The sequence below is a fragment of the Cupressus sempervirens genome, chromosome 3, assembly GCF_028749045.1.
Source record: "Cupressus sempervirens isolate cs-2001-9-10 chromosome 3, ASM2874904v1, whole genome shotgun sequence".
NCBI classification, from domain to species: domain Eukaryota; kingdom Viridiplantae; phylum Streptophyta; class Pinopsida; order Cupressales; family Cupressaceae; genus Cupressus; species Cupressus sempervirens.
Window position 1 is genome coordinate 1,120,932,339 of NC_143120.1, and position 26,663 is coordinate 1,120,959,001.

The window sequence follows — 26,663 nt, forward strand, 5'->3', positions numbered from 1 at the left end:
CCAAGATTGTCAAAGTATGTCAAAAGACATCACCCTGTTGCACAAATTATTGGAGATAAAGATGTAAGACTAATGGAAAGAAATAGGCTAAGAAGTGATATATGTTTTCTTAGCATGCATGAAACTAAGAGAGTGAAAGATGTCTTAGAAGATGTGGACTGGAGTAAAGCCATGAAAGAAGAGATTGAATAGATTGAGAAGAATAAGACATGGACTCTAGTTCCTAGACTAGAAGATAAAAATGTGATTAGCACCAAGTGGGTGTATAGAAACAAGTTAGATGAAAATGGTGAACTCACAAGGAGTAAGGAAAGATTACTTTGCAAGGGGTATGCATAAGAAGAAGGGATAGACTATGGAGAAACATTCGCTCTTGTTGCAAGATTGGAAGGAGTAAGAACCCTGCTTTCTTACTTTGCATACAAAGGTTTCAAAGTTTATCAAATGAATGTTAAATCTGAATTTCTAAATGACATATTGGAAGAAGAGGTCTATATAGAATAGCTAGAAGGATTTTTTGATGCTAACAACAAAAATATGGTATGTAGACTATACAAAGCTTTATATGGTTTGAAGCAAGCACCAAGAGCATGGTATGAAAGGCTTAATAATTATCATGTGAAAATTGGATTTGAGAGGACTAATGATAATAACAACCTATGCTTAAAGAAAAAAAAAAGGCAAAGGTATTTTACAATTTGAAATTTTTATTGATGATAACATATTTGGAGGTTAGGATACTTTATGTAAAGCTTTTGCAAATGAAATGAAGAAAGAATTTGAGATGTCTATGTTTGGAGAGATCAAGTTCTTTGTGGATTTGTGAGTACATGAGATGAAATATGGTATATACATCACTCAATCAAAATATGCAAATGAGATATTGAAAACTATTGGATTGGAAGATTCCAAGCTAGTAAGCACACCTATGGTGACAAGACACAAATTGTCAAAGAATGATGATTCAGCTGAGGTGAATCAAACACTGTACAGGTCTATGATTGACAAATTGCAATATGTAGTGCATAGCAGACCTGATATTGTAGTATCTATTGGGATAGTTGCAAGATTCTCTACTAATCCTAGAGAGAATCATTTGATGGTTGTTAAGAAAATAATGAGATATCTAAAAGGTATAGAAGACTATGGTCTATACTATAAGAAAAATGTGAAGTTTGAGTTGAGAACCTACACTGATGCTGATTGGGCTGGAAATATTGATGACAGAAAGAACACTAGTGGAGGAGCATTTTTCTTAGGAAAAAGACTGGTTACATGGTCTAGCAAAAAAACAAAACCGCATATCTCAATCTACTGCTGAAGCTAAATATGTTGTTGCTATAGTAAATTGTACAAACATTGTATGTATCAAAAAACTACTCAAAGGTATGCAGGAAGAAATGACTAAACCTATGATACTTTATTGTGATAATACTAGTGCTATAAATATATCAAAAAATCTTGTAATGCATACAAAAACTAAGCACATTGCAATCAAGTATCATTATTTGAGAGAGTTAGTTCAAGACAAAGAGGTGAAGATGGAATATGTGAATACAAAAGAACAAATAGTTGATATCTTCACAAAAACATTACCTAAGGATGCTCATGAGTATCTAAGAGGTAAACTAGGGGTGATACCCCTATCCAGGGTTATTTAAGAAGCATGTGAAGTGTCCTGCATCAATTGAGATGATTGACATATATTACACATTGATGTAGTGGATCTTACTTTAGGGGCTTTCTAAAGTAATCAAAGAGTTGGAGTTGCAGATTAGTCACAAGCTAGGTGACAAAGGGAGAAATTGAAAATGTTCATATATGCATATTAATATGACAAGTCTTTGGCATTGTTATCAAAGAGGGAGAAATATAGAAATATAGAATACCAAACATAGTGAGAATAAGGAAGAAACATGGAATATCTACTCAGAGGGAGATAATGTACCTGACAATTACTATAGAGAGAGAAATGATTACATCTACCTAGTAAGAGGGAGATAGTGTTGAGGGAGATATAAGAACAAAATAGGTAGAGACGTATACATGAATATTAGAAAGAGGAAGTGATAAAGAGGGGGTCATAAGGATGAGTTGATTGTGTGTTGATCAGAATAGAATTTTGTAACCTATACATAAGATGAAAGCTGTTGATAGAGGGAGAGATTTTAATACAATGAATTATTTTCTTTTTGGTATTGTTGTTGGTACTGGTTTTCCATCAATGCCAAAGAGGGAGATTGTTGAAAATAGATTGATACAAGTATGAGAATGTGTTTCAATCATTGTTTTGTCACTAATGTCAAACCTGCTACTTGCTGGTAAGACAACTGCCTAGTTGATTTGAGTACTATCATTTGTTTGATTAATGTAAAGGATTTGATAAAATGAGATAACAAAAGCACCTAGAGAAAAGGTTGAGTTATGGTATTTAAAAAGGAGTACAAAGATCAGTTAAGACAATGATGATATAATGTATTAATTATCTACTTAAGGTTGCAAAGGTTGGATACACTAACAAAGTCTAGAAGAACAAGTAAGAATAATTAAGTTTGCCAAGCTTGACCAAGTGGACAGTAGGTGCCGAGCAAAGTTAGTGCAAGCCGAGCAAAAAATCAGTTGGAGCCAAGCAAAGTCAAAGTTCAATATATGTCGAGTGATATAGTGTAAGTCAAGTAAAGTTTAGTTGATGTTGATACTAGTAAACTTTAGTGTTTGTCAAGTGATCTAGTTGAAGATGAGTGGAAGAACAATATGGAAGCTGAGTGACAACATATTGATGTCGAGTGCTAGTATTCATGTTAAATCATGGATTTGACAAATCTGAGCTGACTATTTTGTTTTTCTTGAATTTTGTGAAGCGTGTGGAAGACAACTATGATAAGTTGGTGGCACAAAATTCATGATACATCGTTTTGAGACAAATTCAAAGAGGATTGAAGGAGAAGTTTCTAGAAGGGACTAAATTGAAAAGATGGGTATATTCAATAAATCCTACCTAATCCTACCTAACCCTAAAATGGATGATAGAGGATGAACGAAAAAATATCTTAGTTTTTTTATTTATAGAGATGGCTGGTCAGAAGCAAGGTTGGTCAATGTTCGAGAATCCAAGTTAGGCAAGAGGTCTAAGGTATTGCTTCATTTAGAGATCGACTAGAAGAGATTGCTATTGGCAAACAAACCAAGAAGGCTTAAGAGTATGAATGCTTGAAGGGTGAACAAGCTATCAAAGCTGAAGTGTGTGAAAGCCAAGCAGAATGGAGGGTGAACAAGCTATCAGAGCTGATCTGTAATTTGCAAGTGAGTTGTAATTTGTTATCCTTACTGTTACTTTCTAATCATTGTATTAGTCTAGGATAAATCTCTTGGATTAAGGTTGACCTAACAGTCATTTGTAAATTCTTTAATCGGATGACATTCCAAGTGAATGATCTAAAGACTTCTAACAAGACTCACTCCTAATAGGGTGATTGAAATCCTCTAACTAGGTCACATTTAATAGTGTGCATTGTAACCCTTAATAAGGTTGGCCTTTCATAGGGCATCACCTTAGAAGAGTGAGAATGAGTAGCATGTTATTGGTGGTTTTTTCCAAATTGGGTTTCTATGTAAAATTATTGTGTCAAATGCATTATTGAATCTGTTATTTTTCATGCTTACATTTCTGCAAAGTTGATTTGACAATAACCTACAAAGTTTAAGTGATCGTATGATCTAATGGATGCATGCATGAATATGTTTTATGAATATGGGTTCACTAAGCTGTGAAAAGTTTTATTTGTACATCTAGACCTTGGATAACTAATTCACCCCCCTCTCAGTTATTCTAAATAATTCCAACACACCTGTGTAATATATTGGTGCAAGTTAGCAACAACAAAACTAATGTCATGAATTTTTCTACTCGTTAAAAATGAATCAACATATGTTCTATTTTGAAGACAACATTCTTGAGGGTGTTATAGATTACAAATACCTTGACATTGACTTTAACAAGAATCTAAGATGGGATAGTTGTAGAAAGAAAATGATTTTAGGAGGTTGGAGGGTAGTTTATGCTCTTCAAAGTAGAGGTTTGGAATTGAAAAGCTACTCAGACCTTTTTTGGTCTTTTAGTTTTGTCGGTTATTTTTTATGGTTGCAAGATGTGGGCCAACAACACCTCCATCTCATAATGGAAGCAAATAGAGGGAATTCAAAAATGTTTGGTCACAAGCAAGTTCAAATCATGAGCAATATCCCATATGATATTATGTTAAGCGAAACAAGAGCTTGTTTTATTGAAGCAATGGCTATGGTGCATCTCCTAAGTCACCTAAAAAGAACAAAACAAATGGAAGACATTAGATGGCCTAAAGTTGTCTTTAGTGATGAATTGTGCAGAGGGAGGAAGACTTGGATACAAGAAAACATCAAGTAGATCGGTAAATGGAATATTCATTTCAATATGTGTCCAAAAATAATAAGGAAATTAAGGTTTTCATTATGAATAAGTTTTATAAGAGAAATTAGGGTAATGAGATAGCCACAAAGGAAAAATACTACATCAGTGAGTTTATCCTACATATGACCAACTTCAAAAAACTTTAACAAAGAGTGAAAAGTCTTATTGTTTAACTTAAAACTAACTTGCATCAACTTTGTTGTGAGAGTGTTGGAAAAGACCAAAAGAGGGATGGGTGAACAAATTTATTCTTTTTGCAATTCTAAAAATGTGGAAACTGAACACTATTTTATTATTTAGAGTGTTGCCTACAAGAATAACAAGACAAATTTATGAATATTTTAACAGCTGACTCTTAACCTAACTTATTTAGGAAGACATGTTAAAAAACAAGGACGCAAAGCGTCTAGTTCCTGCCGAAATTGTTTTTAACTTCTTGCTACATGTGTTATGTTATTTTTATAATAAAAAAAATCTGTTAGTGCATATGGTTAGGATTGAAAAAAATTATTTGATTCAATTTCTTTAAGTTTAGTTCATTTGTTGTCAACTTTAACTAACATAAGTTAATAATTGACTTATATTAAGTTTGCAATTTTATTAAACAACATACTTATTAATTTACTATAGAGTTTGTAAATAGCAAAAAGAGTGAAAAAAATAAAATTTATAGAAACCCAATAATTTTTTGCCCATTGCAATTTGTAAGTGATATTGGGTTTTTAAAAATGTTAAAGAATATTTTCTGCATTAAGCAAAAAAGCACGTAGAAGACATTAGAACAACACATCTTTCAGAGAATCAAATGACCAGATCCATTTCAGATGAATATTGTAGCCTTCAATATTTGTCATATTCTCATAATTATTTCAATAGTAGCATTCCTCCTTTTATGAACCTAAAATAATGCATATTATTAGACAAGTGAAAAAGTAAAAAGTGTCTTGCATATTATTAGACTTTGTTTGACATCTCTTGCTCTCTCATCCTGATGATGGATCACGTAGTGTGATTCAAAATGTTGATGGTAAAAATCTCCACACGATCTAATCCAGAAACTGATTTACATAACTATGATGGATTGTGGAAATCTAATCACATTAATAGAAGAGTAAAAGTTTGTCAAAATAATCTTAACCACAACATTGTTATAAAACTTCAATTATATATAATCGAATTTTCTCTCTCTAATTAATATAATCTTTTATTTAATAAATTATTTTACAAATTGAAAAAATATTACATAAATTAAATCAATTTTTTATTTTCCCCGATTCTTTATAATTGAAATAGTAGCATTGTTTTCACTAATTAAATAAATTATTTTTAAATCATTGTAATTGAAATAATTAATTTCAAAATTTACTGATTAAAAAATAAAAATTACTATTCTACTTACATATATTTTTCAAAACAAATAAATAGTATAATAATTATAAATTTTTTATCTTTTATTTTCTAAATTAATAAAAAAATATTATACATACTAGACAAATCAAATGTCATCCATTCCTGCAAATGATTTGATTGAAAAAAAGGAAGTATTAAAAAATCTAGGTAAAGTGATGGAGCTTTGGTTAATAAAACAATCATAAATCCAACATTTAAGCATTGTATTGTTTTATTAATTAAAAATGATGGAAGTGGACAGAAGTGACTGCACTTATCATAAGTAAGCATTGTGAAAATCAAAAGTCCAAGCTATCGGCAAAGAAAACGACAATTATTGTACTATGTCCACCATTAAACCAACATAGCATTGAATATATATTAAAGACAACTAAAATATTTACTTGTTCCTACATCAAAAAAAGTGAAAACCCTACTATTCAAAGTACGAGCCAATAAGAAAGTGACAATATTGTATATTTATATTATAGAAAATTGTGAAGAAAAACACAACATTAAAAAATAGTGTGCTAGAATTTAATATTGTTTTACCATTGGTAGATATTAATTTGCGCATAACATGCACCCGAATGCTATAGTATCCTGCCATGCGGCAGGAACTAAAAATTATGTGCATCTACACAAGCGTCGCAGCATTAAAATCATCTTCTTATTTTGACTGTATTTCTATTAATCAATCCTTAGATAGGGAATGATTTTCACGAAATTGTTCTTAAAATAGATGCACAAGGAGCATGGGGATATACGGTTAAATATAAGAAAAATAAAATCAGAGATATTGTAAAGGTTATGCTAGTCGGATTTTTCAAGTGTTGTCCTCGCGGAATCAGTGAAGCCATTGAAAGATGATAATTTAACGATGGCGCGTGTAACCGGGCAAAAACACCAGAGGAAGGCATTTTACCAGCGCCAACGCTCAGGAAGTGGATGCTCCTGTTTTCTGCTGCTCTGAAAATGTGGCTTCCTATCAAACTCTTCAGCCCTGGAGCAGTAGAGCATACTAAACTAAGCTACTACGAGGCGTTGCTATGCTGTGGCGCTACAGGCAGACAATAGACGCGAAACAGAGCAAGAAAAGAAGTGACATGCCATGTGTACGGGACTTTTAGCCCAATCTTTCATCCACGCTCAGTGCCACCATCATACATTGATTGTATTATGTGGAAGGAAGGCAAATAAGAAGTCCAAGAGAAAGGTGCCTTCTCATTCAGGATTGCAGTTTTTTCTCTCATAATTAAAATGGTAATCATGTCTTTTGCTCAAGGTTCGTTAGGATTGGGACTAATGGTGGTACCCTTTCTAGTAAATCTGGCCCTTTTCTTTTGACTTTTTAAAGTTTTAGACAGGATCTTTTCAAAATTGTTCTTAACAACACGAATTGATAACTAGATGTAAAATTTGCTCACACGACAAATTTATAAGGCTGCGATTTTAACTAAATTGCTCATTATATGGAGGTAGCTATGCTGTAACATTCCACTTTTCCCTGTTCTACTCATAAACTTTGCTGGAAAACAAGTATGGTAAAGAAATGTACGTGAAGTTTAGGGTTAAAATAGACGAAATTGAAAATTTGAGGATTCAGTACCGATAAGAAGCTCTAGAAAGTATGCTTAATTGTGTGTTAATTATTGTTAGTTGGACAGTTGTTATTTCTGACCCGGAAATAGCAGTAGGATTTATGGGTAGCTTGGACAGCTGTTCGTCCTTATCTATGAATAGCAGTTGTATTTATGGGTGGTTTGGACAGCTGTTTGTTCACTTGCCAAGAATTAGTAAATGGTTATTATTTACTAATTTTAGAGATTCCCTTTTGGACACCTTGCAACCAATTCTATTATTGGCTGTCGAGTTGTCTTAATCTCAGCCGTTGGTTTGATTTAATTTCGGTCGTTGGTTTACCAATAGGAGTAGTATAAAAAGGGGTCATTGGGTCATTTGGATAAGAGGTTTTGGAGAAACGTTTGCAGTGTTAGCAAACAGTCTTGCAGTGTTAGCAAGGGCGCAGTGTTAGCGTGGAGATAGCAGTGGGGAATATCAGCGAGAGAAATTAGGAGGTTGTCGGAGTTCTGCCAGTGAGAGGCAAGGAATTTTGTATCTTTTGATTTGCTGAAGTTTAATATAATTCCTCATCTGTAGAACTGGTTTTCCCTTAGGGGTTTTTCCAGGGACAATTTGTCCGAAAATATTGTGTTCATTGTGTTGTTCATTTCTTTCCGTATTATAAGTGAAATTGCAGTTGTGTTATTTTTCAATATTAGCTGAAAATTTGTTTTCAGCAGTTTAATAATCATTTATGATAGGAGATTAATAATCAGTGACTGCAATAGTTTGATTTTTCACATGGTATCAGAGCATTGTTAAGGGTAGACGAGTTTTTCCCTAGGAAAGAAATTTTGATTTCTTTAGATTTATTATTGCTTTAAACCCTTGAGATGGCTTCAGCTGGTTTGAGAGATCAGGATAGATTGGATGGTGCCTCAAATTTTGGTGTTTGGAAGGCCAACATTTCTTTATTGTTGGAAGAGAATGGTATCAAGGATTATACTACCAGTGGTGTACCTGTACCAACGGATGCAACACAGCTTGCAGCATATAGGAAGGACGATGCCAAAGCGAGGAGGATTATCTTTGATGGTGTCAAGGATCATATTGTTCCACATATCTCGGAGCTAGATACAACAAAGAAGATGTGGGACGCCATTCTAAATCTGTACCAAAATGCTACCACCAATAGGAAGTTGATTCTCAAAGAGAAGCTAAAGAATACCTAGATGAATCAGGGAGAAGACGTCACAAGTTACCTCACCAGGCTCAGACTTGTCAAGGATGAGTTAGCAGCTGTTGGAGATAGCCCTAGTGATGATGAGCTAGTGAGAATAGCCCTAAATGGGTTTACTAAACAATGGAGTGTCTTTGTTCAAGTTGTCAGTGGACGAGATACTTTACCGAGTTGGGATCGACTATGGATTGATTTTACTCAGGAGGAGTTTAGACTAAGTCTTGTCAATGGGGCCAACAAGAGTCAGAAAAATGAGGTGGAACAAGAGAACGTTGCCTTAGCGGGTAAAGGGAAAGCAAAGAAGGGATCTAGCAAAGGATCAAATTCACAAAGTGAAAAGAAGAAGAAGGACCTTTCTAAGGTCAAGTGCTTTGGATGTCACGAGTTTGGCCACTATGTCAGTGATTGCCCAGAGAGGAAGAAGGGTAAGAAGCAAGTGGCAGCGTCAGCAAGTGTAGAAGATCTCTCCAGTAGAATGGAAAATGAGTTTGCACTCATAGCTTGTATGGTTAGCTCAACCTCACAGTGTGTTTGGTATATAGATAGTGGGGGGTCATTTCATATGACAGGAGTTAGAGAGTACTTCTCCAGTTACAAGGAGGAGGACACCAACATCCAGATTTCTATGGGAAACTTGTCCAAACTCAACCCTGTTGGGAAAGGGACTGTTTAGTTTCAGAGGGAGAATGGAAAGATAATTCCACTTCATGATGTGTTATATGTGCCAGGCTTAGGTATGAATTTGATTTCTGTATCTGTTCTTCAGGATAGGGGGTATAATGTACTCTTTAGAGGGACACATGTGTTGATTAAGCACAAGGATTGGAAATCACCCATAACTATTGGAGTTAGGAGTGGTCGCCTTTATAGATTGCAGTTTGATGCTCCTAAGGCACTTATGAGCAACAGTAATCCTAGAGATCTTGGAGAGCTATGGCATAGGAGGATGGGCCATATTCATCATGGAGCACTTAGATTGCTTCGTGAGACCGTGACAGGTGTTCCAGAGGTGAGCACAGAGCATGACGATGTATGTAAAGGATGTGTGTTGGGGAAGTTTGCGAAAGCATCTTTTCCAAGGAGTGACACCAGATCTAAGGGTGTTCTTGATCTAGTACATTCAGATGTTTGTGGACCAATGTCGACAAAATCTCTCAGAAGATATGAATACTATGTTACTTTTATTGATGATTTCTCTAGAAAGACCTGGATATACTTCTTGAAGACTAAGGATGAGGTTTTCAGTTGATTCCAAGAGTTCAAGGCTTTTGTGGAGAACTCGATAGGAAAGAAGATAAAGGTTCTTCGGTCAGACAATGGAGGCGAGTACAAAGGAAATGTCTTCCAAGAGTTCTGCACCAGAGAAGGAATCAAGAGAGAATGGACTGTTCCTTACAATCCACAGCAGAATGGAGTTGCTGAGAGGAAGAACCGTTCTATATCGGAGGCAGCAAGAGCTATGCTACATGACCAGGACATGCCCCGTTACTTATGGGCAGAGGCGTGTAATACAACAGTCTACATTCAGAATAGAGTTCCACACAAGGTGCTAGGGAAGATGACACCAGAGGAGGCTTTCACAGGGAAGAAGCCAGATGTTAGTCACTTCAGGATATTCGAGAGTTTGGCATATTGTCATATTCCTGGAGATACACGTACAAAGTTAGATCAGACTGCAGAGAGGGGGTACTTTGTTGGGTACAGTGAGACCTCAAAGGCATATAGGATTTTCATTCCGGGGACTAAAAGAATTATTGTCAGACGGGATGTCAAGTTCATGGAGGACAAGGCATTCAGGAGATCCAGAGATTTGCCAGCAGATGATCAGAGTGAGCAGCCAACAGAAGCTCCAAGACCAAGTCAAGGGCAGCAAAGCTCAAGTACAGTTACCAGTACAAATGTAGACTCAGTTAGTGAAGATTCACAGAGTATGGAGCAACAGGTGCAACAGGAAATGCATCTAGAAGACTTAGAGGTTGACATTTCATCCTCTACAGTTGGCAACAGGAATCATGTGGTTCTAGATACACAAAGGGATACTCAGGAGTTTGTGGGAGCTCCTAGGAAGAGTACTAGATAGCGAAGACAACCAGCCAAGTTCAATGACTATGTGGCATTAGTTAGTCAGTTGGTAGATAGTGAGCCTTCTAGCTATCAAGAAGCTGCAGAACATCAGGTATGGCGAGATGCTATGGTTGAGGAATATTCTTCAATAATGCAGAATGATGCAGAATATGCTTGAGGAATATGCTTCAATAATGCTAGAGATGCTATGGTTGAGGAATATTCTTCAATAATGCTTTATCTATAAGATAAAGCACGGTGCAGATGGTAGCATCGAGAAATACAAGGCTAGGTTCGTGGCAAAGGGGTTCTCTCAGAAGGAGGGAATAGACTATGAGGAGACATTTGTTCCAGTTGCCAGGTATACTTCTATACGAGCTGTAATCTCGCTTGCAGCACAGATGGGATGGCAAATCCATCAAATGGATGTCAAGACAACATTCCTCAATGGTGAGTTGAAGGAGGAGGTATACATAGAACAACCAGAAGGCTTTGTAGCGCACAGCAAAGAGACCCACGTGTGTAGATTGAAGAAAGCATTATACGGACTCAAGCAGGCTCCTAGAGCGTGGTATGAGCGCATTGATACATACTTGCAGAAAATGGGCTTTGTGAAGAGTGAAGCAGATGCTAACCTCTACTACTTGATGGTTAGGGGTGAGATTCTCATTCTTGTTCTTTATGTGGACGATCTATTTCTTACAGGTTCACTAGGGCTCATAGTGGATTGCAAGAGTAACCTTGCAGAAGAGTTCGAGATGAAGGATTTAGGACTTATGCACTACTTTCTAGGCATGGAAGTGTGGCAGACAGATGGGGAGATTTTCCTTGGTCAAGGGAAATATTGCATTGAAATCTTGAAGAAATTCGGGATGGAGGATTGCAAAGCCATGTCTACACCCATGATCACGAATTGGAGGAAGGTAGATACATCTAAGGAGAAAGATGTAGATCCCACTTTATATAGACAGTTGATTGGTTCGCTTATGTATTTGGTCAACACTAGACCAGATATAGCATTTGCAATTAACTCTCTTAGTCAGTTCATGGTTGAACCAAAGAGAATGCATTGGATAGCGGCTAAGCATGTGCTACGTTACTTGCGTGGTATAGTCGAGTATGGGATCAGATATGTTCGAGGTGAAGGTATCAGGTTGATAGGCTATACTGATGCAAATTGGGCAAGAAGTACAACAGACAAAAGGAGCACTTCAGGGTGTTGTTTCAGCTTGGGATCATGAGTTGTATCTTGGTTCAGCAGGAAGCAAAAGTTTGTGGCTCTAAGTTCAGTAGAAGCAGAATACATAGCAGCTAGCATGGCGACATGTGAAGGTATATGGCTTCGGAAGTTGTTAGTAACCTTGTTTGGTCAGAAGGTTGAGACTACTGTGATACATTGTGACAATTAGAGTTGCATCAAGTTGTCTGAGAATCCAGTGTTTCATGATAGGTCTAAACATATAGATATCAGATATCACTTCATCAGAGATTGTGTACAAAGGGGAGTTGTTCGACTACAATACATACCTACAGATGAGCAGGTAGCAGACATTCTGACGAAGGCTTTGGGAAAGGCCAAATTTATCTTCTTCAGAGATAAGATGGGTGTCATGCAGAACAGCTTCCTCGCTAAGAGGGAGTGTTAATTATTGTTAGTTGGACAGCTATTATTTCTGACCCGGAAATAGTAGTAGTATTTATGGGTAGCTTGGATAGCTGTTCGTCCTTATCTATGAATAGCAGTTGTATTTATGGGTGGTTTGGACAGCTGTTTGTCCACTTGCCAAGAATTAGTAAATGGTTATTATTTACTAATTTTAGAGATTCCCTTTTGGACACCTTGCAACCAATTCTATTATTGGCTGTCGAGTTGTCTTAATCTCAGCCGTTGGTTTGATTTAATCTCGGTCGTTGGTTTACCAACAGTAGTATAAAAAGGGGTCATTGGGTCATTTGGATAAGAGGTTTTGGAGAAACGTTTGCAGTGTTAGCAAACAGTCTTGCAGTGTTAGCAAGGGCGCAGTGTTAGCGTGGAGATAGCAATGGGGAATATCAGCTGGAGAAATTAGGAGGTTGTCAGAGTTCTGCCAGTGAGAGGCAAGGAATTTTGTATCTCTTGATTTGCTGAAGTTTAATATAATTCCTCATCTGTAGAACTGGTTTTCCCTTAGCGGTTTTTCCAGGGACAATTTGTCCGAAAATATTGTGTTCATTGTGTTGTTCATTTCTTTCCGTATTATAAGTGAAATTGCAGTTGTGTTATTTTTCAATATTAGCTGGGAATTTGTTTTCAGCAGTTTAATAATCATTTATGATAGGAGATTAATAATCAGTGATTGCAATAGTTTGATTTTTCACATTGTGAAATTAAACGAATGCGTCATTCTAGGACTATTCTTTGGTCAAATCACCCAGGGCCTCCACCTGGCTTCTTTCATTGGGATCCTTGCGTTTAACATTCTACACAATATTAACACTTTATCGCATTTCCCAAGTGGAGATTTGGATTTGAGACTTAGTTAGTGAAAGTCACCATTCTTTTTACCACTTGAGCACCCAGCATTCCAGGAGTTGGATTCTGCATTTTGTTTTACCGAATTCTAAGGCCCTATTGTGTAAATACACTTAGTAAAATTTTTCCCAATTTTTTACTTTTCTCCATAGACTAATTCTGTGGAACAGGTTGGCCTTTCTCCATAGTCTAATTTGTCAAACAATTGTTTGATGAGTTGCATGTGTTGTTTCAGTTTTTGGAACGGTGTAATGTCCCCTTCCTAAGCGCTTGGTGGACTGTTGATCTATTAGTGGGTTCCTATAGGCCAATAGGTTTGGGAACTCTTAATGAACTTTGATCCACCAGTGATGTGTTTCTTTGACCTATGTTACCCCAAGTTTTCGGGATGGGGGAATGTGGAAACAGGTTTTCAGGATGTAATTTTCCTCCTTGGAGCAGGGAATGGCAGGGGACGACTGTGGGAGAGATATATAAAAAATAAGGAAAATTTAAAATATATAGGGAAATTTTAAATATTCATATGAAAACATGGATAAAGCATTAACATATAAGATTTGTGTTAAATAATTCAAATTGAGAGTTCACATGAGAGTAGAAGTCAAACACATCAAAATCCAAGCATTAAGTTGGGTAGCTAGAGGACATGGTTCTGAAAGTTTCCAAGTTTCTGGAAGGTCCCCATTTTTGGGATGAGTAAAATTATGTTGGAAACACGTTTTTGAGTAACACTTCTTTGATCTTAATTGGTTAAGACTTGTACAACCTCTTTTGTGGAATGATATTGGGTGTTTTTCTCACACTTTCTATTTTTACTAAGTTAGCTTAGGCATCGACTAAGCTAGTTGTCAGTATTAGTATTTTTAGATTGGTCAGTGGTTGGAGTTAATGTTGTTATCTTGATATTTCTTTTTTTGACTTGTAATTTTACAGATTTTATTAATTTCAAAATTCAAAGGTACAATACAAGCCACATTCTTTTGCCAGACTACCATTTTCTACACTCCTACATACCTATAGTGTAAATTCATTCATATTCCACTTTATGTTGAGCCTCTCAGGCCTTGACAAAACCTATCTTGACTATATAAACATGGCATATACTTGCTAGATACAGATACATATATCATTTCAACACCACTAAAATAATCATTGTAATATTGTTTACAAGTTCGAGTCCATTTCCTTGTCAAAATTAGGTGTAGTTGAAGCTGAATGTATCTATGAAGAAACAAAATTTGGGAACACCTTGAAACCGCTCACTCTAACCATTTCTTTATCATCTCCTCCTTGGTCTCATTTAGAATAAACATTCCTTCACCGGTGTTGAACTTGCTCTTTTTGTTCTTCCTTGTTTGCTTCTCGTCGATGAGTGGTTTATGACCCACCAATAGTAGAACAAAACACTGATATATCTTGTCCTCTCTTGAACAAAGTCTTGTGTATCCTAAGATTGCGAGAAGATCATATGATGACTCCAAGGTTCCTTCTATGCTAGGTCTTGACTGTGGGTGAGCTTGGTGGTTGATGTGATTTGTTGATGATCACAAGGGGCCTTACATATATTTGCTCAGATTCAGTTCAAGTCATGCTGGGTGTGGGAGCTATGAAAAGGTTTTGCAATGGACTTTTTTGGAGATTTTCATAGAATATGCAGAAATGAAAGGGGAAAGGGTTTAGAAATGCTATTCTAGTCCTAAGGGTAGTGGCAACAACAAATGGTACTCTGGTGGACAAATTCCTTAATTACTGAGATCCGCTTCGCCAAGTTATACTACGACTACGTGTAGGCTGATGCAGTTTTCAAAGGTTATGTAAAATAGTTTCATACCATCATGAACACCATCATAAAGAACAATGTATGTGAATGATAGAAGTTAAGAATATGTGTAAAAGGGTTTCAGGCTAACTTTGCACAACGATTTAAAATCACTAAAACGTCAAAAGTATGAACCAAAATTATTCATCAAAACACCATCATACTTTCTATTGCAATCACCACACTTTATCTACTAAACTTAATCTAAATGAGTGAATTTGGAGAACAAGCAAGGACTAAAACACATCAAGTATTCACCAAAACTTCAATGAAAAATTAATTTTCTCATTAGCTCATAGCAAAATCTTAAAAAATCCTCCCCTCTACAAATGAGAATTGAGGCCTTATATAGGTCCTCGAATACAATGGTGGACGAATTGAAAACAATAAGTGATGACCCAAATCTTGCCACGTCAGCCCTAATTAGGGTTAGGGTGAAGAAAATGGAATCTACATTAGTGCAATAAGGAATCCACTGTGGTAGTGGGTAATAAATGCCCACTATGCATGCTCATTTCAGAAGAGAGTGAGGTACAATAAATGACCACTGCACACACCTACGATGCATTGCATGCATCTATCGTTGATTCCGCTATTTGAAAGCGTGAAATCGATCCTATACTGTTGCAATGTCCCCACTATTAGGATTAGTTTGGGACAAGTAATTTCTGCAAAATAATAGTTAGAATCACAACAATAACAAAACTAACTACATTACTCTACCCTCTAATTTAACCCCAATATTAAGGATGTCTCCAAGTTGGGCTTCCTAGCTCATAGCTACCTCACTGTCTTCCTGGGAGCACACCCCTTAAGATTCTTTTTGGACGTGCATCCTCTATCCAAGGCTACTCACATATGCATATGTTGACAACATCAAAATATTTTGGCACATCGATTATCTGCCATGGCAGACAATGGAGACCTTAATATCTCCATGCTCCATGCTTCAATATCGATTCTCGACCATGGCGGACAATGGATATCTTAATATCTCACATGCTCCATGCTTCGAGTGCACATTGATTTTTGGCCATGACGGACAATGAAGATCTTATATTCTATGCTTCGAGTCTCATTAATATCCGTGGTGCTAATCCCATAGGTTAACACAATATTATCCACAAGTATGATTCATTAATATAAATAAAGTCATAACATAATTAAATAAATATAATCCATAAAAATATCTTTCTTACTTTCTTTTCTTGGTCCATGTGGCTCTATCCTTAGTCAGCCCTTCAATGAATTATTCCTTCTAGATTATCTTAACTCTATATTTACTTTCCAAAATTCTTTGTTTTCTAATTATAAGGAAAGGAAAAAAATATACTTTTTCATCTATTCTTTTCCAAGAGTCACAACCTTGCATAATACAAACTCTTTGAAAAGTCATAACACTTCATAGTTATAATCCTTTCAAAAATTCACAACACTTCATAACTAAAACCCTTTGGAAAAGTCCCAATACTTTATAATCAAAGTGTTTTTTGAAGAGTCACAACTGTTCATAATTATGACCCTGTCAAAGGTTCGCATCCTTTCAATATCATTGATACCTTTTTAGAAAGTCACTTCCTTATTTTCTTCATATTACTTTTTTCTTCCATTTTTCCTTTTTAAACTCCTCTTCCCTTCTCTTCCTTTTTTCTTTTCTCTAAAATAAACTCCCCTCCCTTTTATATCTTAATTTTTAGGAGTCATGTCTATTTGTTAAACATCTCTTGACTTTTCATTAGATTTAGTTAATTTATATTATTCTATATTATATTATTTATTTACTTACTTATTCATGTTTATCTTATTTATTATTAAATTCTATTTAAAAAGTTAACATACTTTCTACAATATTGTCTCTTGTATTTAATTTTATTTATTTTTTTACTCATTGAAATTTTATTATTTTTTAATTATTTAAAATAGCATACTAAATATTATTTTATTAATAATATAGATTAAATAATTATTATTTCCTTATTTTATATTTTAGTATTAGTTTTGATATAACGTTATTATTGGTTTAATAACATTGTATTATCTAATTATTATTAAATTCTATCTTAAAATGGGGATATGAGAGTCCAACCTTCCTTAAATTGCTTGTCCTCAAGCAATTAGAGAATTTCTTTTGTTAGAGTTGAAATATATATATTTTTAAGGTCCAAATTATTAGGTTCTTATCATAGATATGTTTGAACCCTTTCTAATAGTCATTAACTTTCTACATTAGTCTTTCATATAAATTATTTTTCTAGAGCCTCTTTAACTCTACAGGATGGCAAAATCATGCTCTGATACCATTGTAATGTCCCCACTATTAGGGTTAGTTTGTGACAAGTAATTCTTGCAAAATAATGGTTAGAATCACAACAATAACAAAACAAACTATATTACTCTACCCTCTAATTTAACTCCAATCTTAAGGATGTCTCCAAGTCAGGCTTCCTAGCTCATAGCTATCTCACTGTCTTCTCGGGAGCGCACCCCTTAAGATTCTTCTGGGACAGGCATCCTTTATCCAAGGCTACTCATAGATGCATATGTTGACAACATCAAAATATTCGGGCACATCAATTATCGGCCATAGTGGACAATGGAGATCTTAATATCTCCATGCTCCATGCTTCAATATCGATTCTTGACCATGGCGGACAATGGAGATCTTAATATCTTATATGCTCCATGCTTTGAGTTCACATTGATTCTCAGCCATGACGGACAATGGAGATCTTAATATCTCACATACTCCATGCTTCGAGTCTCATTAATATCCATGGTGCTAACCCCATAGGTTAACACAATATTATCCACAAGTATGATTCATTAATATAAATAAAGTTATAAACATAATTAAATAAATATAATCCATAAAAATACCTTTCTTACCTTCTTTTCTTGGTTCATGTTGCTCTATCCTTAGTCAGCCCTTCAATGAATTATTCCTTCTAGATTATCTCAACTCTATATTTACTTTCCAAAATTCTTCATTTTCTAATTATAAGGAAAGGAAACAATATACTTTTTCATTTATTTTTTTCCAAGAGTCACAACCTTTCATAATACAAATCCTCTGAAAAGTCACAACACTTCATAGTTATAATCCTTTCAAAAAGTCCCAACACTTCATAGCTAAAATCCTTTGGAAAAGTCCCAATACTTTATAATCAAAATATTTTTTGAAGAGTCACAATTGCTCATAATTATGACCCTTTAAAGGTTCGCATTCTTTTAATATCATTGATACTTTTTCAGAAAGTCATTTCCTTATTTTCTTCATATTACTTTCTTCTTCCATTTTTCCTTTTTGAACTACTCTCCTCTTCTCTTCCTTTTTTCCCCTCTCTAAAATAAACTCTCCTCCCTTTTATATCTTAATTTTAAGGAGTAATGTCTATTTGCTAAACATCTCTTGACTTTTCATTAGATTCAGTTAATTTATATTATTCTATATTATATTATTTATTTACTTACTTATTTGTGTTTATTTTATTTATTATTAAATTCTATTTAGAAAGTTAACATACCTTCTACAATATTGTCTCTTGTATTTAATTTTATTTCTTTCTTTACTCTTTGAAATTTTATTATTTTTTAATTATTTAAAATATCATACTAAATATTATTTTATTAGTAATATAGATTACATAATTATTATTTCCTTATTTTATATTTTAGTATTAGTTTTAATATAACTTTATTATTGATTTAATAACATTGTATTATCTAATTATTATTAAATTCTATCTTAAAATGGGGATATGACAATTGTCTCCTCTTTTGTATTGATGCTTGGTGTTGATTCTTGCTTGAATTCCAAAACCACCATTGCATATTCAACCTTTCCTCCTTCCTCTTAATTTGGTAATAGGTCCTTAGTGGTATGCATGGTGTTCGAGAAAATGGAGAAGTTCTCAAAATCATCTCTCTTGAAAGCATTCAACAGAAAGAATTCCTCCTACTTGCCTCTCAAGTCGACCACTGGTATTTCATTTTCTACCACTCTTTGTGACAACAAGGATGCAACCGTGTTGGAAACCCCTTGTCTGATATTATCTATTACCTTATTTCATCAAGCAGATTTCTTGGTGAAGTTTTCAAATGTTTCCTTGGTTGGGATCATTGCATTGTACCATCGGAGGAAGTTATATACATCTCCTTCACCAACAACTCCGCCATCAATCAATGCCTGCTTGGAATTCTCTATCAAGTTTTGTCTATCTAATATGACCTCATCCTGATAAATGTGCTCATCCTCCTACGACTTATCCATGCTTCTCCAACCACTTGCTCGATGAAGTACCACATCCATGCTTCAAATCGATAGGACTGAGGTATCCTGAAAATTTGGCCAAGCATCATGACCAAGTCACTATACTCTCGCTACAAGTCGAGCCATACCAATTCCTTAGGCAACTTGGAGTGGTGAGACATGTTCTTCTTTAACCAATTATCAATTAATGACCTCTTCACAAAACATAGTCCTAATAGTGTAGACTTTGACTGCTTGCACTTTTGTTTTTGTCACCATTCTCAAGGGTGATGGTATTCCAAAGCCTTAGATATGGTGAATGGAGAGAAGTCTACAAGGGTGTTTCCTTCTCAATCCTTGATTGTTCTATCTTTGGAGCTGTAACGTTTTGCACACTCCACAATTGATTTAGGATATTGAAAGGTTGGAAGAAAACCAACTGCAACAACAATCTCATTGTTCACAATCCGAGTGGCCAAATACATTGGTTAATGGTTTCTATCTCCAAACATCCTTCAGTTGAACTCATTCCTATCAAGGCCACCAATTTTAGTGTTTACAATTTTTGCCCATTTTGAAATAATGTTCGATTTAGGGTGGAAGCCTCTCTTCTCATTCTTTATCAGTTGTCCTTTGGTTTCACTTGTTCCCTTGGGTTCTGCTATTTCTTCTTCCGGAAAAACAAAAAGAAATCATACGTAAAAGCATGCAAAAAAAGCATAAAAAAGAAGAGGTAATTTCTGCAAAAGGGGAAGATTTGTCAAGAACTTATCCACTTTTCTCGAGAATGTTCTTTCTATTCTCTTCTTAATAAACCATTGCCTTTTCACAAATTCCTCCAATTCACTGGAAAAATTCCTCTTTTTGATGAAATTCTCAATCTCTTTCAGAATCTTTCACAACTTTCAAGAAAATTTTACACTTCTTTTCAGAATCAAGCTTTTTGGAATTTCAACGTTTCCTTCTCAATGAACTCTTTAAATCTATGAGGATGAAATAAGAAAGGGTTTCTTGTATAGATTCCTCACAAGAAACCTGCCATAATAAGTGTAGGTTAAACTTAGGGAGTTGCTTTACTTGGCCTCCAAGATTCCATTTTGGAAGAGCTTTTCTGCTACTTGTCACTATTTTTCTTCTAGTTTGTATGAAGTTGCCATTTTGTCCCCTTTAACTTCACCATAAAGTTATATCTCCTTGCCTTTTTTTTTTCAGTTTTTTGAATAAAACATATTTATTATTTAGAAAAACATCACAATAATTGATTAATTTGAATTATTTTTTCAAAAAGCATTTATCTCTCCAAGATATCAAAAGTCCATTTTGCATCCTTTTCCACGTTATCAGAGACGGTCCTTCACTGGGTTGGGAAGCCAAGTTAGCTCCCCAACCCAAGTGACACAAGGTCAGGATGGGGTGGGGGGACTCAGTGACTCCTTGATTGTTCACTGTTGGAATGGTAATGACACTCTTTGGTTATTACCTAGTCTTTTTATGGATGCCATTGTTATTGCAAATGTTATTCTTGTTACCAAGACACATGAGAGTTTGACTCGTCCTTTTCCTGAGATTCTTGGGTATTAGTGGTTTTCTGCTCATTGGGAAGAGGTTAGGTTCTCTAGGGGTGTCAAAGGCTATATTGGGGTTGCTTGACTCGTTCGTGATCGACTTGTCAACTGGACGACTATCATGCACTCTAGCAGCCTTGCTAGATTCATGTGGGTTCGTATCAGAGGCAGATTGGATAGAGATCTTTTCATTGTGGTTTGTTTTTTCCCGTCGGCTACATCTGCACATGCAGTTCACAGTCGCGAGGGTGACCTTTTTGGTGACCTCAACAATTGGATTGATAGATTCTCAGCTTTGGGGAACTTTGTTATTCTAGGGGACTTCAACATTCGTACTAGAGATCTTCAAGGCCCCTTTTCATGATCGTCAGACTGATTCCTTATGTACCTCTGAGTCTGATAGTGCTACGATTGGTTTACAATGCTCCTTTGATGACATTGATGGCCCTACGGCACAGTATGGCAGGCACTTCCTTCATCTCTTTGAGTCTTTTGCTCATGTGGTTCTTAATGAGCTTCTTTGCTTCCCTGATTATGGGTTGTTTACTTACTGGCCCCACTGTGGTGGTGCTAGTGTCTTTGACTACGCCATCCCTTGCACCTCCTTCATCCCCTTCGTTAGCCACTTCTCCATTTCCCGCCTTCCACTGGCTGACCATTCCTTCCTCAATCTCACCTTTCGTGTCCCTTCCCCAACCCCCTGGCCAACCCCGTCTGACCCCTCCTTGGCCCCCCTACATTGCCCTCACCTACTCGCACCACCTTTTCCTTCGTGGATTCCAATCGTGACTTCGTCATCACCCACCTCAGATGCTCTCTTCGAGTCACTCCCATCAATGACCTACCTTGTGCTTCCACCATTTTGGACATCATCTCCACGACGATCCAGGAGGTCACCATCCTCTCTTTCCCTCACTTTTTTGCCCCTCACTGCCCTTCCCTTCCACCCCAACTCCTGTCCCAAGAATTGCTGGTTTGGATGAAGATTGCAAGTCTTTTCGACGCCTTGTTCGCTCCACCTTTATCGTCTAAGATCCCTCCTTCCCCTGGGTCAGGCTCTCCCACTATATCTTCCTTCACTAGAAGAAGCATCTTTTCTACCTTGAGCAATGCAGATCCCTCAGCTATTCCCTCGGGCTCCCTGAAGCACTTCTGGCGCACGCTCTTTACTCGCCACTTCGCTTTCCCCTTTGACTTGGATTTAAGCTTCCTCATCTCCTACATTGTCACCCTCTACGACATTCCTGGTCAGCCTACCCTTTGCATCGCCCCCCCTCCACTATTACCTCTTCACCATTTCCACCATTTCTGAGGCCGTTAGAGCCATGAGCTGTAGCAAGACTGTAGATGAGGAAGGGTTCCAGGCAGAGCTCTTCAAGCTAGGGATCTCTATTCTTGGTTCATATCTTGCCAATCTCTTTAATAGAGTGGTGTGTATTGGTTTTTCGCCATCTTGGTCTCACCATAATATCCACCCAATCCACAAGGCTAGGCCGACCTTTAATCCGACGAACTACAGGACCATTATGATTGGGCATACCTTTGCCAAAATTTATGCCACAATTTTGCACATTTTTCTCACAAGACAATTGGATAGATTGGGTTGTAGGGCTAGAGGCCAGGATGATTTAAAAGCGGATTTTCAGATTACTGACAACATTCTCACTCTTAGGGCCATTATTGAGGAGGCTAAACACCACTCGATGGAAGTCTATTGCTACTTTGTAGACTTTTGCAAAGCCTTTGATTTTGTACCTCGCTCAACGTTATTTCATAGACTCAAGGACATTGGGGTTTTTGAGGTTTTGCTCGTGGCCATCATGAGACTGTACACCACTCGATGGAAGTCTACTACTATTTTGTAGACTATTGCAAAGCCTTTGATTATGTCCCTCACTCAACGTTATCTCAGAGACTTAGGGACATTGGGGTTTTTGAGGTTTTGCTCGTAGCCATCATGAGACTGTACAAGAGGGTTGTTAGTCGTATCAGGACTGCTCTGGGCTTCTTTGGTTTCATCTAGAGTTCTATTGGAGTCAAGCAGGGCTGCCTGTTTCCTCCTACGTTGTTTGGTGTTTACATTGATGAGCTTGAGACCTATCAGAGGAGTTTCTCGCTTCCCAAGGATGGGTGTCATCTTCATTAGGTTTTGATTTCCATCCTTCTCTTTGCTGACAACGTGGTGCTTTTGTCTTCCTCCCCTGATGGGTTACAACGTCTTTTGGGCAGGTTGGCCTTCTTTTGTGATTCTCGATAGCTGGTGGTCAACCTAGGCAAGACCTGGGTTATTGTTTTCAACTGTTTGGTAACCTTTCATCTCTGTTTCTTCTTTAGAGGTACCGAGATTGAGGTGGCTTCCAACTACACCTATTTGGGCATTAGGTTTATTGGGCCGCGTTTCAGTCTAAGACCGGCCATGATGTCACAGGTCAGCAAGGGGCTGGCTTCACTTGCTTTACTTGAGAGACAGCGCTTCAGACACCATTTTTAGGATACCATGTTTAAGATGCACATCTTAGACTACTTTGTTAGACCTATTGTGCTTTATGGCTCAATTGTTTGGGGGCCCATTCTATTGGCCATTGACTGGGCTTTGGTGGAGAGGTGTAGACTCTTCTTCTTCGACGCCTCATTCGCTGTCAGCTGACTCTTCCTACCAGTATTATCTTGGCTGAGTTTGGTGCTCATCCCTTCAGACTTTGCACAATCTTTGATTTAGTTTGGTTACTTTCTATGTCACAAGGTTCGCCGAAGTTTGTGTATGATGTTTGAAGATTGGCGAACTTGTATAAAATTAAAAAAATTCGTTCAAGTTTAGCATTAAATTCGTACGACACAAAGTTTGTGTGCTTTTGTTTTTAGGACTCAAAAAAAATCCATTGCTAATTGCTTTGATAAAATATACGAGCCCATTTGAGATCCAGAATCTGCGAGAGAAACGAACAGTTGATGATTTAATTTTGCCTAGAACAATTCTAAGTAGCTTACACGAGAGCCAATTCAGGGCAATAGAAAAATAGCAAGGGCAAAAACGAAGTACTCCATGAAAAATTTCATCACGCCCTCTGCAAAAAATTTTGCCGTGTCGTGGACCATATGACAGAAAACTCTGTTGCACTACATATGACCAAATTGAATATCCTTAGCGACCACTTTTATTAAAACCTTAACATATTATTATTATTGATATATTACTTTTGACTATCTTTATATTCCATAGTTTTTAAATTTATTATTATATATCTAAACTTAATAATGCTGTTTTATTTCTAATAATTCTTTATAAAAACTTATATTATTGATATATTAATTTTTATATTTATTATTATGTATCTAAATTTAATAATATTGTTTTATTACAAATAATTTTAATTAAATAAGGGACTTACATTTATATTCATTTACAATTAATATAGTATTATTTTATTTTAATAAATAATGCATTTGACTACTTAATTTATAATATAATATAATTTCATATTAGTATTTTAAAATTACTTTGACAATTTAATGGATTTATTATTTTATATATATTTAAAATATTCATAAATACACACACACACACACAAACACACAAAATTACTTTGACAATTTAATGGATTTATTATTTATATATTCAAAAAATATTCATAAATACACACACACACACACACACACAACAAATTTAATGTCGAATTTTTTCCCCTTGACGAACTTCATTCAAATTTCATTGTTGTCGAACTCGAACTCGAACCTTGTGACATAGGTTAGGTTACTTCACAGACTCAGGGGCTTTGTGGATTTTATTGATGGCAGATACCATTATTCCTACTTGGCCTATTGTTACTCACCTTCAATTGTAGCTTCAGACCCTACTGGTCATACTCAGTGTTGGTATGCTTAGGCCTATAGTCTCCTCTTCTCCGTGGTTATCGATATTGACCCCTTCCTCCCTTCCAGTATTCCGTAGATGCTCCAGCTCATCTCCTCCCCCCTTAGAGGGGGTTGAATGAGATTTACTAGAATGGACATCTACAGGAGATTTATTCAAGTGACTTGTATCGACTTGCCAGGGGGCCTCTGCCTGTGTATGGCCTTCAATGCGGAGCACTATATTGACATTCAGGGCGGTATTATTATTCAACCTTGTTACTCTTCCTGGTGGTGGCCTCATGCATTACACATCTAGTTAGCCTTCTTCAGAGTTGGCTCTCACCGACTCTGTATCCAGACAATTTACCTGATCAATAGAGATGAGCAATTTTGTCAATGTTGTGGCATGGGAGTGTCTAAGACTCAGGTCCATTTCCTATTCTTTTGTCTGATCTACGATGCGATTCGAGGGAGGTTCCATTGCTTATTCAGAGAGTGTAGGTCCCTATCCTCCTTCAGGTATGATCAACGATGCCTTGCACTCTATCTCGAGGAGACTTTCCGTCTTTAGGATCTTACTCTTCGGGAATCTTCCCCCTCTGGATCTACATCCCTTCATCAACTTATCACTTCCTTCACTCCGGTTACCTCTCTTAGAGGAATCAAGAGTTGTGGGAGCATGTGCACTGCTACTCACATCAAATCGGTGAGACCGTGCAAAGATCATACACATAGGCACTACCAGCAACGACGACCTTCCTCTCTTTGATGACGGGTTCGGACTTCTTCGCTCACAGATAGTTATCCTTTGGTGCTAGACTACTTTTCGAAGACTGCAAACCGCTAGTTGTGGCAATTTTGTAGTCTCTCTTGTATAGTGTTGTTTCTCTTTGTTTGCTTCTTGCTCTGCTGTTTTCCTTTTCTCGGACACCGTTTGGTGGCCCTGCTGCCTTCTAGCCTCTTTTTGTATTTTCAGTCCTTTAGACCCATTTGTGGTCTCTTGTTGGACATTAATATCTTATCTTATCCACTTTTTTCTTTTTTGAAAATTTTCAAATTTTAATTAAATATTAATGAAATTGAATATCGAATTAATTCTTTTTTGCTTTTCATGGATTCATTCCAATTTTCATGTTCTTAATCCATTTCCAAATTTTGTTGGAATTTCCAAATTCTCAGATTTGGAGACTTTTGAAGTTTTTTGAATATTTTAAACCTTTTCAAAGTTTTAAAATTTTTGAATTTTTCAACTTTTGCAGGCTCCTCAAGATTTCCAAATTTTTCAGTTTTTGACTTTGAAAAATTTCTAAGATTTTTTTGAATTCTTGAATTTTTGTAAATTTCAAAGTCCAAATTCTCATCTTGCCAATTTCCAAAATTTTGAATTCTTTCAAGATTTTCAAACTTTTGAAGATTTTCCAATTTGTTGCATTTTTCAAATTTCTCAATTTTTTTTAGACATCTAGAATTTCCAATTTTATAAATTTCAAAAAGTTTGGAATTTGTAATTCTTTTTCCAGAATTTTGAAATTTTAGAATTCTTAGCTTTCCAACTTTTCGAATATTCATCATTTTCGGACTTTTCGAGTTTTTCAAAATTATCAAGATTTTCAAGTTTTGGAAAATTTTCCTCCAAAGATGTAATTGATTTTTTTGCCTTTTAAATCCAACCTTTCTCAAATTTACATCTTTCAAAACTTTTTGGATTTTCACCACTGTATGCACTTCCAAAAAGAAAATTTCCCAAGTTTTGAATCAATCAATTAAATATCAATAAAATTAATTGTTAATTAATTTTGAATTTAAACCCATAAATCCAAATTTTCATTTTATAATTTGTGAGCACTTTCAAAACATTCAATGTGTGTTTTCAACTTTGATCAGTTCTGGATTTTTTAAAATTTATTAATTAAACATTAAACAAAATTTAATATTTAATTAATTCTGGCTTTATATCCTTAAT

General features: G+C 35.9%; 1 protein-coding gene across 3 annotated transcripts in view; it reads left to right on the forward strand.

Moving 5' to 3' along the window:
* Positions 1 to 6,519: 6,519 nt before the first annotated feature.
* Positions 6,520 to 26,663, forward strand: part of LOC149570742 (yacP-like NYN domain protein) — a 423,912-nt gene continuing 403,768 nt past the window's right edge. For 2 of the 3 annotated variants that reach the window (XM_089823260.1, XM_089823261.1), the window contains exon 1: positions 6,520 to 7,052. In XM_089823260.1, the coding sequence (XP_089679386.1) occupies positions 6,948 to 7,052 (105 nt within the window). In that variant the 5' untranslated portion in view covers positions 6,520 to 6,947. The remainder of the gene's footprint in view (positions 7,053 to 26,663) is intronic. The other variant, XM_089823258.1, reaches the window with a different exon arrangement.